The sequence below is a fragment of the Lotus japonicus genome, chromosome 6 (assembly GCF_012489685.1).
Source record: "Lotus japonicus ecotype B-129 chromosome 6, LjGifu_v1.2".
Lineage (NCBI taxonomy): Eukaryota > Viridiplantae > Streptophyta > Magnoliopsida > Fabales > Fabaceae > Lotus > Lotus japonicus.
In genome coordinates, this window is record NC_080046.1 from 2,346,475 (window position 1) to 2,359,665 (window position 13,191).

The 13,191-nt window shown below is 34.2% G+C and overlaps 2 protein-coding genes across 3 annotated transcripts; both read right to left on the reverse strand.

Annotated features, from left to right (window-relative positions):
- Positions 1 to 3,660: 3,660 nt before the first annotated feature.
- On the reverse strand, positions 3,661 to 7,544 carry LOC130722301 (uncharacterized). 2 transcript variants are annotated; one of them, XR_009013869.1, is made up of 3 exons: positions 5,508 to 7,544; positions 4,107 to 4,598; positions 3,661 to 4,018 (listed from the first exon to the last, which is right to left on the reverse strand). XR_009013869.1 is itself a non-coding variant. In XM_057572991.1 (3 exons), exons 1-3 carry the CDS (start codon positions 4,585 to 4,587, stop codon positions 3,944 to 3,946), a joined length of 303 nt encoding a protein of 100 aa, XP_057428974.1. In that variant the 5' UTR covers positions 4,588 to 5,485; the 3' UTR covers positions 3,661 to 3,943. The 2 variants fall into 2 exon arrangements, 1 of the variants encoding a protein (XP_057428974.1); XM_057572991.1 differs by lacking the exon at positions 5,508 to 7,544 and having other exon boundaries at positions 4,107 to 4,237; positions 4,491 to 5,485.
- Positions 7,545 to 7,877: 333 nt separating this feature from the next.
- On the reverse strand, positions 7,878 to 12,906 carry LOC130724674 (uncharacterized). The gene is made up of 5 exons (XM_057575953.1): positions 12,645 to 12,906; positions 10,422 to 10,560; positions 10,227 to 10,308; positions 10,021 to 10,137; positions 7,878 to 8,228 (listed from the first exon to the last, which is right to left on the reverse strand). The coding sequence occupies exons 2-5, from the start codon at positions 10,538 to 10,540 to the stop codon at positions 8,178 to 8,180; spliced, it is 369 nt and encodes a 122-aa protein (XP_057431936.1). The 5' UTR covers positions 10,541 to 10,560; positions 12,645 to 12,906; the 3' UTR covers positions 7,878 to 8,177.
- Positions 12,907 to 13,191: the final 285 nt, after the last annotated feature.

A 13,191-nucleotide genomic window follows, 5' to 3' on the forward strand; every position in this document is an offset into this window, starting at 1 on the left:
CGCGGGTGGCCCGCCCCACGTAGGCCCGCCCCGCACAAGCCCGCCTCGCGTAGACTCGTCTCGCGTAGGCCCGCATTTTAGCGGTCCTCTATTTTCCGGGCTATGGCCCGCACTAGTCCGTGGTTTCGCGGGCCGGTCCGCGGACTTTGGCCTCTCTTGTAGCATGACATAACAAAAATCCTCATCTTCAGTTTCATCATGGCAACGCAGAATGTTTGGGCCACTATCATATTGCTTGTAAGCTTGTATTTCATGCACATCCTTTTCTTTATGTATGAGCGGGATGCATTTGACTGCTACCTTGCGAGTTATCCAGGTCCTTCACATACTTTGATTCCATTGCTCCTGCTAGCAATCTTGTTAGTAATCTTAAGCATATCCTTGTCAGTCATCTCCCCAGAAGGTATGCACTGTAAAAGAAAAGAGGCAAATTTTGAGCAAGCAATACTGAAGCGTAACCGATACTCTTAAAATTATACTAATACAAGTAAAACTTAGTTACAGCATCAGCATAGAAGGTTTTGTTACCTTATCACATAGTGACAGAGAAACACCAAACACTAAAAAAAGAAGGAGAAACAAAACAGAGATTTTGGGAGAAAATAGGTAAAAAAAAAAAAAAAACCAGAGGATACAAGTTAGAGACGAGAAGATTAGGGGTTCAAGAGAAAAAGAGGGTTGTGTAAACAGAGGAGAAGGATAGGGGAGCAAAAACAGTAGAAAAATGGAAATAAAAAGCACAGGAATGGTACCTAAGAGAAGCAAAAAGCGCAGTTCGCCGGAGCCAGCGGTGGTCGCGTGGTGGCACGGCCGGCAGTAAGCTGGGTGGTCGCAGAGTGCGTTGCGCAATGGAGTGGTGATGAGGTTTAGGGTGGAGGGTTTAAATGTTCAATTGGGGGAGGGTTGGATGTGAGAAACTTTAAATTTCCTCTTCTGCTTCGTTACACAAAAAAAAAACTACCAGGACCCAATTTATTTATACTCTTTTTTTTTTGAAACACATTTTATTTATACTCATGCGAAAGGATTTTTGTGAAACATATACCTCATAGTTTGATTATTATATTTAATTTTTTCTCATCAAATATTATCTTATTTAAATCATCTTTAATTTTTGAGACAAAATAAACTCTGAAATTTTTTTATTTTTTATTAAAAGTTCACCTTTCATTCTGATGAAAAAGCCGCATCTACGAACAGAGCATTGGGTACACAACTAGGAGGGTCATCCTACCAAACATGAGATTGTACACTAGAGGCCTTTGATGCTAAAACATGTGCAACCTCTTTTGCTCCCCTCCTAACATGTGATATCAAAATTACATTAAAAACAGAGGCCAAAGCCTTGCAATCGCCTATGACTTGAGCTATTTCGTGAGGACTGACTGCAATGTTCATGGATTGAATAACCACTGCTGCATTCGATTCAACTATAACATTTTTAATAAAATTATCATTTAAAGTGTTTGATAAATTAGCTTACTTTTTAGTAGTTTATAGCTTTTTTAGTAAGTTACTTGAGGTAGCTTATAGCTTATTTAATTTATTTTCATGTACATGCTTATCATTTTAATAAAAATCTATTAATACCATTTTTATATTATTAAAAGTACTAAAACTAGTGGAATTACCCGTACCCTGCACATGTGACTTTTGTTTAGTAAAATTGTAAATCTAAATATTGTGTCACACTATTTTTTTTTTTATCTTTTGAGTAAATACATCTTAACCATTGTTTTAAATATATATGTTTTGTTGTTAAAATAAAAATATATATATATATATGTGTGTGTTTTGAACATTTTGTTTTTTTTTTAAAGAAGTACAATGTGTTTTAATCTACCGTTGTTATGAATATTTGGATGCCCATCAGAATTAGGAGTCCATGTCCAGGCTCACATGTATACTTGTTCAACACTCCAAACTTAATATTATAAATACAAGGGAGTCTGCACCTAGCAGAGCAGCACAATCAGACTACTTCTCTGTCTCTCATTTTCTCTTCTTCTTTCTCTCTTACTTGCTTACACTTTATTCACAACACGTTATCAGCACGATAGTCTCTCCATAATTCTTATGTTCTTTCACTTCTCTTTCAAGCAAGTAAGTATGACAACCTTGATAGTTCTCATCTCAATGATCTGTCAATATTCATCAAGCCAGTAAGTATCACATCTACATGAAAGGTTATAATTTTATATAATTTATTTTTTTTCTTCTTTGAATCCTTTATTTTCTTCTTCTCCTTCTTCTTCGAATCATTTATCTATGGTACAGAAGTACCATTGAATTTTATTTTTTTGTGAATCCTAACGATTCATAGCCTACGTGTCCAGAAGTACCATAGTAGAATTTTTAAAATATGAATCATGAAGATTCATATCATACGAAATCCATACGAATTGTATTGAGATATATTCTCTTTGAGCTATGAGTCCAAAAGTACCATAGCAAGAATACACAAAGAAAAGTCTCGAAAGAACAAGAAACTTATATGAATACTAGTACTTTTTACCCGATATTCACTTTCTTTTTTTTTTCTAAATTTTTTAAAATCTGTGTTTTTTTAAAAAAAATATTTTATGGATTAAAGGAACAAAATTTAGTTTAGATATTAGGAATGATAAATTTGTTAGTTTTTTTCTTCTTCTGTACAGTGTTTTTTTAGTTGCACCAACTTAGGTTGGCACAACTGCCTTTAGATTCCGAATTTAGCTCTCACCTTCCAAAGGTCGAGAGTTCGAATCCCCCTGGGGTCAGTAAAATCTCAATTGGTGGGCAACTCTCCTCGGGGAGATCCCCCGGCTCTCCATCTAGGAATGGGCCTTTGCTGGCCTCCCAGCATGCCAATGACACCCTGCCCAGTAGTCTGGTGGTGCTTTCTCTCCGTTAAAAAAAATGTTTTTTAGTTGCTTTTTTTAATCTTTTGTTGTTTTCCTAAATGCTCAGCTGATGGTTTTCTTTATATCTATTGAATAGTTTATTAAAGGGAGTTCAAATACTATGTCTGTGATAAAAGTAGACACTGAATTATTTTATTTCCTTTTTTCAATTGCAATAATTACATTGAAAATAAAATTGAGAATGTATTGTTAAACATTTTCTGTAATGTAACCAAAAAATAAACATTTTCTATAAAAAAATCTTGGTATGACATTACAAAAGATTTTTTTTAAACTACATTTCAACTTTGAAGTACTTTAACTGAACCAATTAAAGAACATTTAAGATTTATAACTTGGACATGTATATATATATATATATTTTTTGACAGTCAACTTGGACATGTATATTAAAGCTGAATTCATTTGTAATTAAATGTTTTAAGAATAAGTTCTTCATCTGTTAATTAAAATTTAATTCAGAACTTTTGGAATAAAGCTAAAGAATACAATTGATTTAACCAAGTGAATTTAAAAATGCACTGCTGTGAAATTTATTAAAAAATGGAGAATAGATGCACCCAAAAATATATAAATTTTATGCGAAGTAAAAATCTTCAATTTTATTTTGAAAATATTTCTTACTTTTATAAATATTATAATTATTATAAATTCTATTGAGCCCCATTGAACCAATGAATGATTGACTTCATACCTTAACCGGCTTGAGTTCTATAATACTATTAAAAAAGTAACAACTTTAAATGAAAATGGAAATATATCATTTATAGATAGAAAATGCACAACAGAACTCAAGGAAAAAACAGAGCCTGATAAGGGTATCCATTACAGTAAAATAACATGATTTTTCAATCTAAATCATAGAAAAGAGTCTTCTCTAAAAGATCAACCCTCCACTATCATGATACTCTTCAAGTTCTTTGGGCTGTTACTGTCACCAACACTTTCATGATCCTTATCTTGCTTTCTCTTCAGAAGGGGTGAGATTCACTTCTTCGTATCCAAAATCCAAGAATGCTTTATCCACAAATTGATCGCCTTCACCCTATTAGCAACAGAAAATTGATTGTGGCAATTTGATTGTGACTCGAACAATAAACTCGGAACCTGGCAATCTGTAAAAAATGAATTAAAGAAATAGATAATCAACAATCATATTCACGGTAAAGAAAACGCATTGCAAAATTGAATATTGTGCCATACCTCATTAAACTCCTTAAGCTCCTCTAGTTTTCGGTTGCAGCATGATACAAAAATCCTCCTCCAATGTGAACAGATTAGGTTCAATAAGATGACTAAGTCCCTAGGAAGAAGAAGGAGAACTATGTGTATCACTGCAAGTGTAATTCATAGGTAAGCATGTCATAAAGAGTAAATACATGACCACAGTTCATGATGATCTAAACAGTGTCATTTTCTGATTCTCCTGCCAAGGGCACAACTATTGAGGCCTTGAAAACATTCTTGCAACACATAAACAGTTCTTATTGTAGTTTTTTCTATAACAAAAATCTTAACTAATTACTTTCATGATGAAAAAATGGAAAGTCTCAATTTTTCAGTGGAAATATGAGAGGAAGAAGGAACCTGAAATCATCATCCTTATCCACCTCTTAATTGGCCATTTGGATAAGATGACATTTAGATATTCTGAAGCCCAACTCTCAGCAAACACATATTTCATCCCCAAGGCACCTGCCAAATCAGAATGTGGCTGAAAAACAATCTACCAAAATATAGCTCTTAGTTCTAAAGTATCATATTTTGGAAAAAAAAAGTGAGTATGCCAAGAGTTTAAACTACATGAAATGAAGACTTAGTACAAACAAAATTTCATATGCGAAAGAAAAAGTGAATATGCCAAAAGCTTAAACTTGTCCACCAAAAGTTTAACGATCTTTCAGCAATTTTTCTGAACACGTCCACCACTTTTGTACTTGCCCACCACTTCTTTTCATGTGTGGACAGCAAGTCATGAAGTTATAGTGGCTCAGACTTAGTCAATATATCAGTCAACATAAGGGTATAAATAATTGAACATAAAACTATCACATTTTAAAGGATTATAAACATCATAGATTTGAAGAATCAGAATAGAGACCAAAAACTAAAAGAAATGAGGGCCTTTAGAATAGAGCAATCAATCTCTCCTGCCCTCATCTCTGCTACTATATGATCAATCTCAATCGCCCCCTCCACAGATTGAATCGCTTCCAAAGGTCCAAAGGTCCCATGTCATCTTTGATTTGGAAAGGGTTTTGAGACCCAGACATCAAGTGAGCAACGACCCCTACAATCACTTCCGAGAGACTCCCTAGGACCTTCTGACAAATGACCAAAATTATAAATTATAAACATGTATCTGATTAAATAATTATTGAGGTTGCCTATGGTCCTTATTTATTGAAGATACTCCTAGTTTCAGTATTCGAGAATAAAAAGAAAACCATAGTCCTGCAATGTGAAATCAAAAGAAAAAAAAAATGATGCTATTCGACATAGTTTAATTGACTCTTAAAACCCATTTGATTTTAATCTGCAGAAGAGATGAGGGGAAATCAGAATGGGGAATTCAAAAGATGAAAGAAGGCAAAAAAAAAGTACCGTTCTTAAAGGATGGAAGATGGCGATTCAACTTTGAGCATCCAACTTAGCAATCTGCCCAAAGGGTTTTTAAATGACAATACCTTTAGTGTTAAAGAATCACAAATTTAATGGAATTTTACTAATAAATGGCAATAACACAAAAAAATGATCAATGTAGTTCCAGATCCAATTGAGCAACAGAGGGGAAAGACAACTTTTAGCAGTTAAATGCCTAAGAGCAAAACTTAAAGCAGAATCAAGCATTTAATATGACTACAAAAGAATTTCATTTGCACAACAAAATTAGGTATATAGTCCACATAAGTGTCACCAGACACTTCAGAATCCATGCACAAAATTGATTAAGGATCTTCATGCATAAGATAACAATGTGTGGTTAGTCCATGAGCATACATGATATTTCTGATAAGGATTATATCCTTCTTGCATCATGGGAATTTATGTCTGCCTTGTGATTCTAAAGGAAACATCTAGAGGATAACTTGTATTTACTGGCCTTGCATATTAGGATAACTACTATGACTCTATGTTAGCAAATTCTGATGCATCATTCCAGGCAAATTAAAACTATATGAGTGAAGAGTATAAGTAAGCACAATAAAAATCACCCATGTGAGCAAAAAGAGGGGAGAATAATAAAATCTCTAACCCCAGAATCACAAATTGCACAGAGGAAAATCAACTACCACTGTAGATCCAAGTCAATGGTGCAAAGCTAACTAAGGCAGGCCTAGGAAGTAATAAAAACAAATTCAACTAAAGGGTCATTTAATAGGCAGGAAATACTAATTGTGCAGAATACCCACACCTATTGTGCCAGTTTTCACAACTTTCATGTTCATCTTCTTCTAAGATAAAATATAAAATACATAAACAAAGCAAACCAATTATATAACTGGATTTTTTCGAAACACATGAAATAAACTGCTAATACAGTTTAATCAGGGGGAAAAATAAATCAAAGACAACAAAACTGTGTAGCCCTCTTAAACATTTATAATCCACTCTTGTCTCTAAAAATTGTAAGTTAGTATGAAAAGTACCAAATCATGAATCTAAAAATTCTATTGTGCGCTTTTTTATATGTTGTTTTACTGTTGTTTCTATCACTTTTGGCTGTGATTCTGAGTTTGGTCCACAAAAAATCTTAGCTAAATTGAATATCATTTATCAGGACCCACATAATTTACGCATCAATATTGTAGAACAAAAGATACATACTCATATTAACTTTCAAACATAATAACATTGATCATGTAGTGTAGCAATCAGAATGAATTAAAAAATGCTGACTGGTTTCTACTTATTTCTAATCACTTGCACTGTTAGCTCAACAAATTTGAAAATAATCAATTGTTAGAGAAGAGAAAATGAAAAAGGAGAGGACAACAGATAATTGAGAAGGCAGCCAACGAAGAAAGGGAGGGAACATAAGCAGAGTTACGATATCATCCCCAACTACGATTTCAAACCGATTCGACCATAGCTCGTGCGTCCATGGATTTCTCACTTGAATGATTACATAAAACGACTCAAACAAAAGTCCAGACCCAGCAAGAGTAAAGGAGAAAAATGGTAACACACGACGCATGGTTGCGGTTCTTGGTGATGAGATCAACGCCAATTTTACAGACAATGCCATATCTACGACTTCATCTTTGGCAACGCCGCAGTAGTTTTTCAGAATTGCAAGAAAACCATTAGATGGGCAAGCAAACTTTCATGGACACCCGTTGGGATGGTCTTCATGGGATGATACTGATTTTGCTCTTGACACTTTGTTTTATGGAGAGTATGAGAACTCTGGGCCTGGTTCATCCGTGACAAACAGAGTGCAATGGCCTGGGTTTCATGTGATAACAAGCCCAGCTGAAGCATCACGGTTCACCGTTAATGGACTTCTTACTGGCTCCATGTGGTTACCAGAAACAACTGTGCCATTTACCTCTGCTCTTTGATCTCTGAGTTATAACTACTGTCACACAAAAAAAGATCTACCACTTTACTTTACTATGTTAATTAGATTTCATTATTTGAAATTGTTTTTGTTCTAGTTATTGTAAAAAAAATTGTGCAATATTCTTTTCTTTTGTACATAGCAGAGTGTCAATATCCATGTCTTTGTGTCTATAATGTGTGTATTGCAAAAGAAACAACATTCAAGTTTGAAATGATTAATTTTACTTGTTTAGGAAATGCTGCTACAAAGTGTCCATCCTCCTACAACTATTACTATAGCAGCACAAAACAAAAACAAAACACTTCATAGGTATGTTACATACAGTTGGCCATAACAGGATATAAATTGAGCGATGCTGAGATTCATATCACCCATACTTCCAAGTATCATTTGATTGCTCAAAAAAATTAAAGGTTATGATTTGATTGGCTCAAATAAATTGATAGTTGGACCATAGTCAAATTAACATACAGATAATTGGAATAGAAACATAACTAATCCATAATCTGAGTAATTGGCCAACGGATTTGTTTCGTTTCCCGTATGTATATGGTTTATAAACAACTCAACCAAAATATAAAATGACAGCATTACTCATATCAGATGCAGTGAATCACAGCCTCTCATCATACAAGTACTCAAACCTCAATCTCCCCCCCATTTGGCCTTACAAGTCTTCAAATACAACGAGAATTTCCATTTATTCATTAACCACTTCCATCAATTTGTCCATGAGAAAGGAGATGCGCCATGTATTGCTGTAAAAAGTACAAGACATCGTAGTTATAACAAAATATGATGGTGTAACATCCAACATTTAATGCTCATGTAACATCATATTTGATTGCACGTTTGGAATCCACGTTTAACCTCAAAATCAAGTTAATGTATAAGCTAGAATATGGAGTTTCTCCGCTAACATGCTTTAAAGTGTCCAACTCAAATCCAAACATGACTTGATTTCGAGACATCATGTCACATACTAGCTTTGTAAAAAGGGTTAAAAGTCTTTTTTCCTTTGGACATATTGTCGACATCATTACAACTGCTTTCATAATTTCTAAGACCCAAAATAAATAGAACCAATGTATTAAAATTCAACAAAAGCATGGTTCAAATTATGGTTAAAAGATTTTTTCAAAATAAAAAAAAAATGGCAAAAAGTACACAGCTTGAGTTTGATCAAGTCAATGAATCGATTTAGCTTCCAGCAAGAACAAGTAAAAAGAAAAATATTAACATCGCATCTGCCATAGCTGTTTTTTGTTAGTTGGAAAAGAACAGAAAAAAAAACTCCTAACAAACAAAGGCAAATATATTTCTAGAAATAAGAGCTCCAATCATAAGCACACCTGACTGATGTTTCTAACATTATGCTTTCTTTGAATTTGACCCCTCAAAGATAACCAGGTCCCAAAAGCATTCTTTTTTTTTTTTTTTGCTTTGTCTTTTGTTTTAATCAATGCCTATGTTTGGATGATAGCGTAAATGGACAAGGTAAAAACCAGTTATTACCGCCTCCATTACAGAAAGAGCCCCTTTTATTTTCTGCTAGATGAAAATGAAAATAAGAAACTAAGTGGGATTTGTTTAAGGTATATGATTACATTTAAAACTTCAAAAATTCCTCTAATTCAAGAAAAAATAAACAAAACAAAACAAAACAGAATTTGGTAGAAGGAAATCGGGGTGGAAGTTATAGTTGCATGTGTTTCAAAAATAACTTCCATTTCTATAGGAAAGTTAGGACAGTTTGGTTTGCGACAATGTTTTCTGATTTCATTTCTTGTTTCCACTTTTCATTATACAATGCCACCATAATTTCATTTTGCTTTTTTTTTTCAAATATTAGTGTAGGAAAAGCAAAATCAATTTGCAGTTTTGTATAAATATTTGAAAATAGGAAACGGAATAAAACAAGGTGGTATTTTGATAATTGAAAGAGAAAAACAATAAATGAATTCAGAAAATGTTTTTTCAAACCAAACAATGTAGCATTTTGGCATGCTATATCCTAGGAATCAATATCTAATCTGTCGGGTAATATTTTTTTCAAAAACTTGTATCAAGCATGAGAATATCGTAGTTCCAACTCCCAACTCCAAGTTCATTTTTTCTGGAGAAATTCTACAAACCTTGAACCAGACACACACAAACAACATGAGCCATTGCCTTAATTCAAATTTCAAATCCCGACACACCCTCACCCAAGATAAAACGACACTAACAATTTCTAGATAACAGAAAAGTTCCTCCCTGGAAAATTGAAAGTTGACGCTATTTATAGCACAGTAGGCAATTTACCACTACCTCTAGCTTTAAAGGAATATATCATACGTACTTTAGCATGTTGCTAAAAGTTAAAACTCAAAGCATCAAATTTTCATGAGGTTGGAGAACAAATTCACAAAGCAGTGTGCATAGGGATTAATAACAAATGGAAAAACAGGTCTTATTCTTGACATATAGAAGATAAAGAAAAATATGAAGAAATTCAACGTAATGGGTTGAGAAAGACAAAGCAGAGTCAAATGTATACATATAACTCACCGCATGATATGCATATGGTGCCTTCCCTTGACGCTCAAAATGTTTTGCCATAACGCAGAACTCAAATGGACCCCACTCTTCAACTTCAAAGCAGTTTCCAAGAGCAGCTTTGTATAACTAATAACAAACTTAAAACATTACAATCATATTTAAAACTAAAAAGATATCAGATATAAGCAGTTCCCAGATTATATAATGGCAAAGACCTTGGTAGTGTCTGTTAAAAGCTCAGTTCCAGCCGGGTACGATGCATAGAATTGATCAGCTCTAGAGTACCCAGCCCTAGTTCTGCAAGACAAAAATCACACATCAACACACAATAGATTAGCATGAGAACCAATAGACAAAGTCCATACTCTGGTTTGAGCACAATGACAAGGTTTTAACAGTAAGTAACGCACGTATTGCTAACATAAGCATAGCTGATAAGCGTAGCGAAGCAGTAGAACCCAGTATAAGACACAATTCTTCGAAACTTCTGAATCTTTAATATCTCTGTAAATTGATCATAGAGCCTCATGGGAAGTGATAGGAGTTACCCTAATAACCAACGGGAGAAAATCATCAGTGAAACCAATAATCAAGCAAATGGTGTGCGCAGTGCAATGCAAAACACCATCCAATACGGTCATTTGAGTTTTCCTCACTCTAGTTTGTAGAAAAAAAATGAAGTTGGCATCACCCCACATGTGACTGAATAGGAACAATGTAAATAAACAAAAGAAGACCAACTAGGGAAGAAAGCATGCTGGATATATCAGGAAACAAACCAAATGAACAAGAACAAGACACAAATTGTATTTAATATTATATTATTTATTCTTCAAAATTGTATCTCATGTTGCTTATATCATGATGAGGAGCCCCCAATCTTTATCGAACCAAAATCAACCACATAAAATTTAAGTTATACATGAATCAGGGTAATTTTATAGTTATCGTGTTGCGTCCATGTCTCCATTCCACAAGTCAGCAACGTTGTTGGACCTAAATAAACCCAACCAATAGAGAAAAGCAGCTTAACGAGATAGCTATTTATACTGAACTTAGGCAATTAATAGTTGATAGTTGAGAATTGTGGCCAGCTGATGGAGAAGGGAAAACAACAGCAGTAGCTGACCAGGGTTACAAGGTGGAGTGGAGTGTGTGGGTGTTGGGGTGAAACCATAAGAGGTGGTGGTGGTCTTGCAGTGAAATGTTGAAATCAAATCAGAATCAGGGGATTTTTGTTTTTGAATCTTGTAGGTCAGTTCCGGTTTGTTGATTTTAATTTATATGAACCCGAGACCAGAACAAGAACCTTTTTTTCCTAACCTGACTCAAATTTCTCCAAAAATAAATATTCCCAATTGTTGATTTAACTAAGTCTAACTTTTGCATTTCATCCGGGTAAGATTAACCAGGTTTGCAGATCAAATCTGCTGGAAGTTTTTATTGAAATATGATGTTAACTACTGAACTGCCAAAGATATTAAAAAGTAAGTGCAAGTAAACTCAACCAGTAACCAGAAAGAAATAATATATCCTCAATTATATATATGTATTGACATGATCAGTTTTAATTTTCTTCAGTTGTAACTTCCAAATTATTTCCATACAAGTGAGTTTGTTATTAATAATTTCAGTCATATACTTACAATCCACTTTCTAACTTATCAAGATGGGGCACTTATTTCTTACCTAAACATAAGCCACATCCTACTTCTTCTAAAAAAGAGAGTCAACCGGGAAACTAACTGAAGAAAACTTGCAATCACAATCTATTAAAACCATTACATCAAACACCTAAGGTTTCATGATTGATTACATATAAGAGGCACTGATGCTTTAGCAATGTCTGACTCACTTTCTGATTAACCAACAATTGCAAGAGATTCAGAAAAGAATGAGGAATTTCAACACACAGGAATGTTAACGGAACTAACTAATAAATCATTATGAGCAATGTTTTAAATATCCATATTTGACTTTAAACTCAATTGACGCATTGGATTTTTCTAAAATCTTCAATTTTCCTTAAAAGAAGCCTGTTGCTAAATAAAAGTGCATCACTGCTTATTTGAAGTCTTTAGGACCAGTGTTAAATAAACTGAACAGAACCAACTGATCCATCATTAATTTGGTTCCAATTCAACAAGTTTGGATGTTGTCAAAATTTATGAAGTTACAAGAGTAAGGATGAAACTAATCCTATTCGCTGCGTGAATGTCTTTAACCAAGGTTGTCAAAACTCGAGAGTTTACACAAACTCGAATTGTAAACTTGTAAGAGTTCACCTCACGCCAAAAAAAAAAAAAGTGTAAAACTTCATAATAATGATGAACACATCCTAATAAAATTAAAAACTAACCAATCATTCAATAATAGCTACAAGAACAAGTTAAACCCATGCATAAAATCACCAAATATCCAAATTTTAGGTTAATAAGTCATATACTTCTAATTATCAGTGCTGCACATCATCATATACCTCTAATTATCAATCAAGAATTTATATAGCAGAGCAGTGCAATACCAGTAGGCAGTAGAAATGATGCAAAGGGGCAATGACATTTATCACTATCAATCAGAATATCAGAGGATTAAAAGCAAATAAGACTGTTCATGGTAAGATAAAGACAGACCAGGTCGCCGGAGAAAGGGATTGGAGCGGGATCAGGTCGCCGGAAACAGAGCACGTCGCGGGGACCACCGGAGACTCGCCGGCCGGACGATGAAGGAGAAGGGAGCAGCCGTTCGAGCGCTTCCTTTTCTGTTCCGATTGCGGTTTGTGCACTGCAGGGTATTTGCTAGCTCATAAACCCTCTAAGGACATGTTTGGTTGTGAAATGAGAATGAGAGGAAAGGAAGTGTGGGGAAAGAAAGAGAAAGGGGAGGAAATGAAACAACTCAAATAAAACCTTCTGAGATTCCAATCAAATCAAAGTGTGCAGGGGTAATATTGGCATTATGAACACTAATAATGCTTCCATTCGTTTCGATCCATTTTTAGCGGATTATATTATAAGGTGAAATTTATAAAATATTTTTCTCTACTGTTGAATGTGAGACGATGAATTGAGAGAGACGATATTGGGATTTGTTCATTCAGTTAATTACTCCTTTTTTTTAAAGACGAAGAAATAAATTCTATTTTCTTTACTCTACTATTTAGTATGGCGACGTAGAATC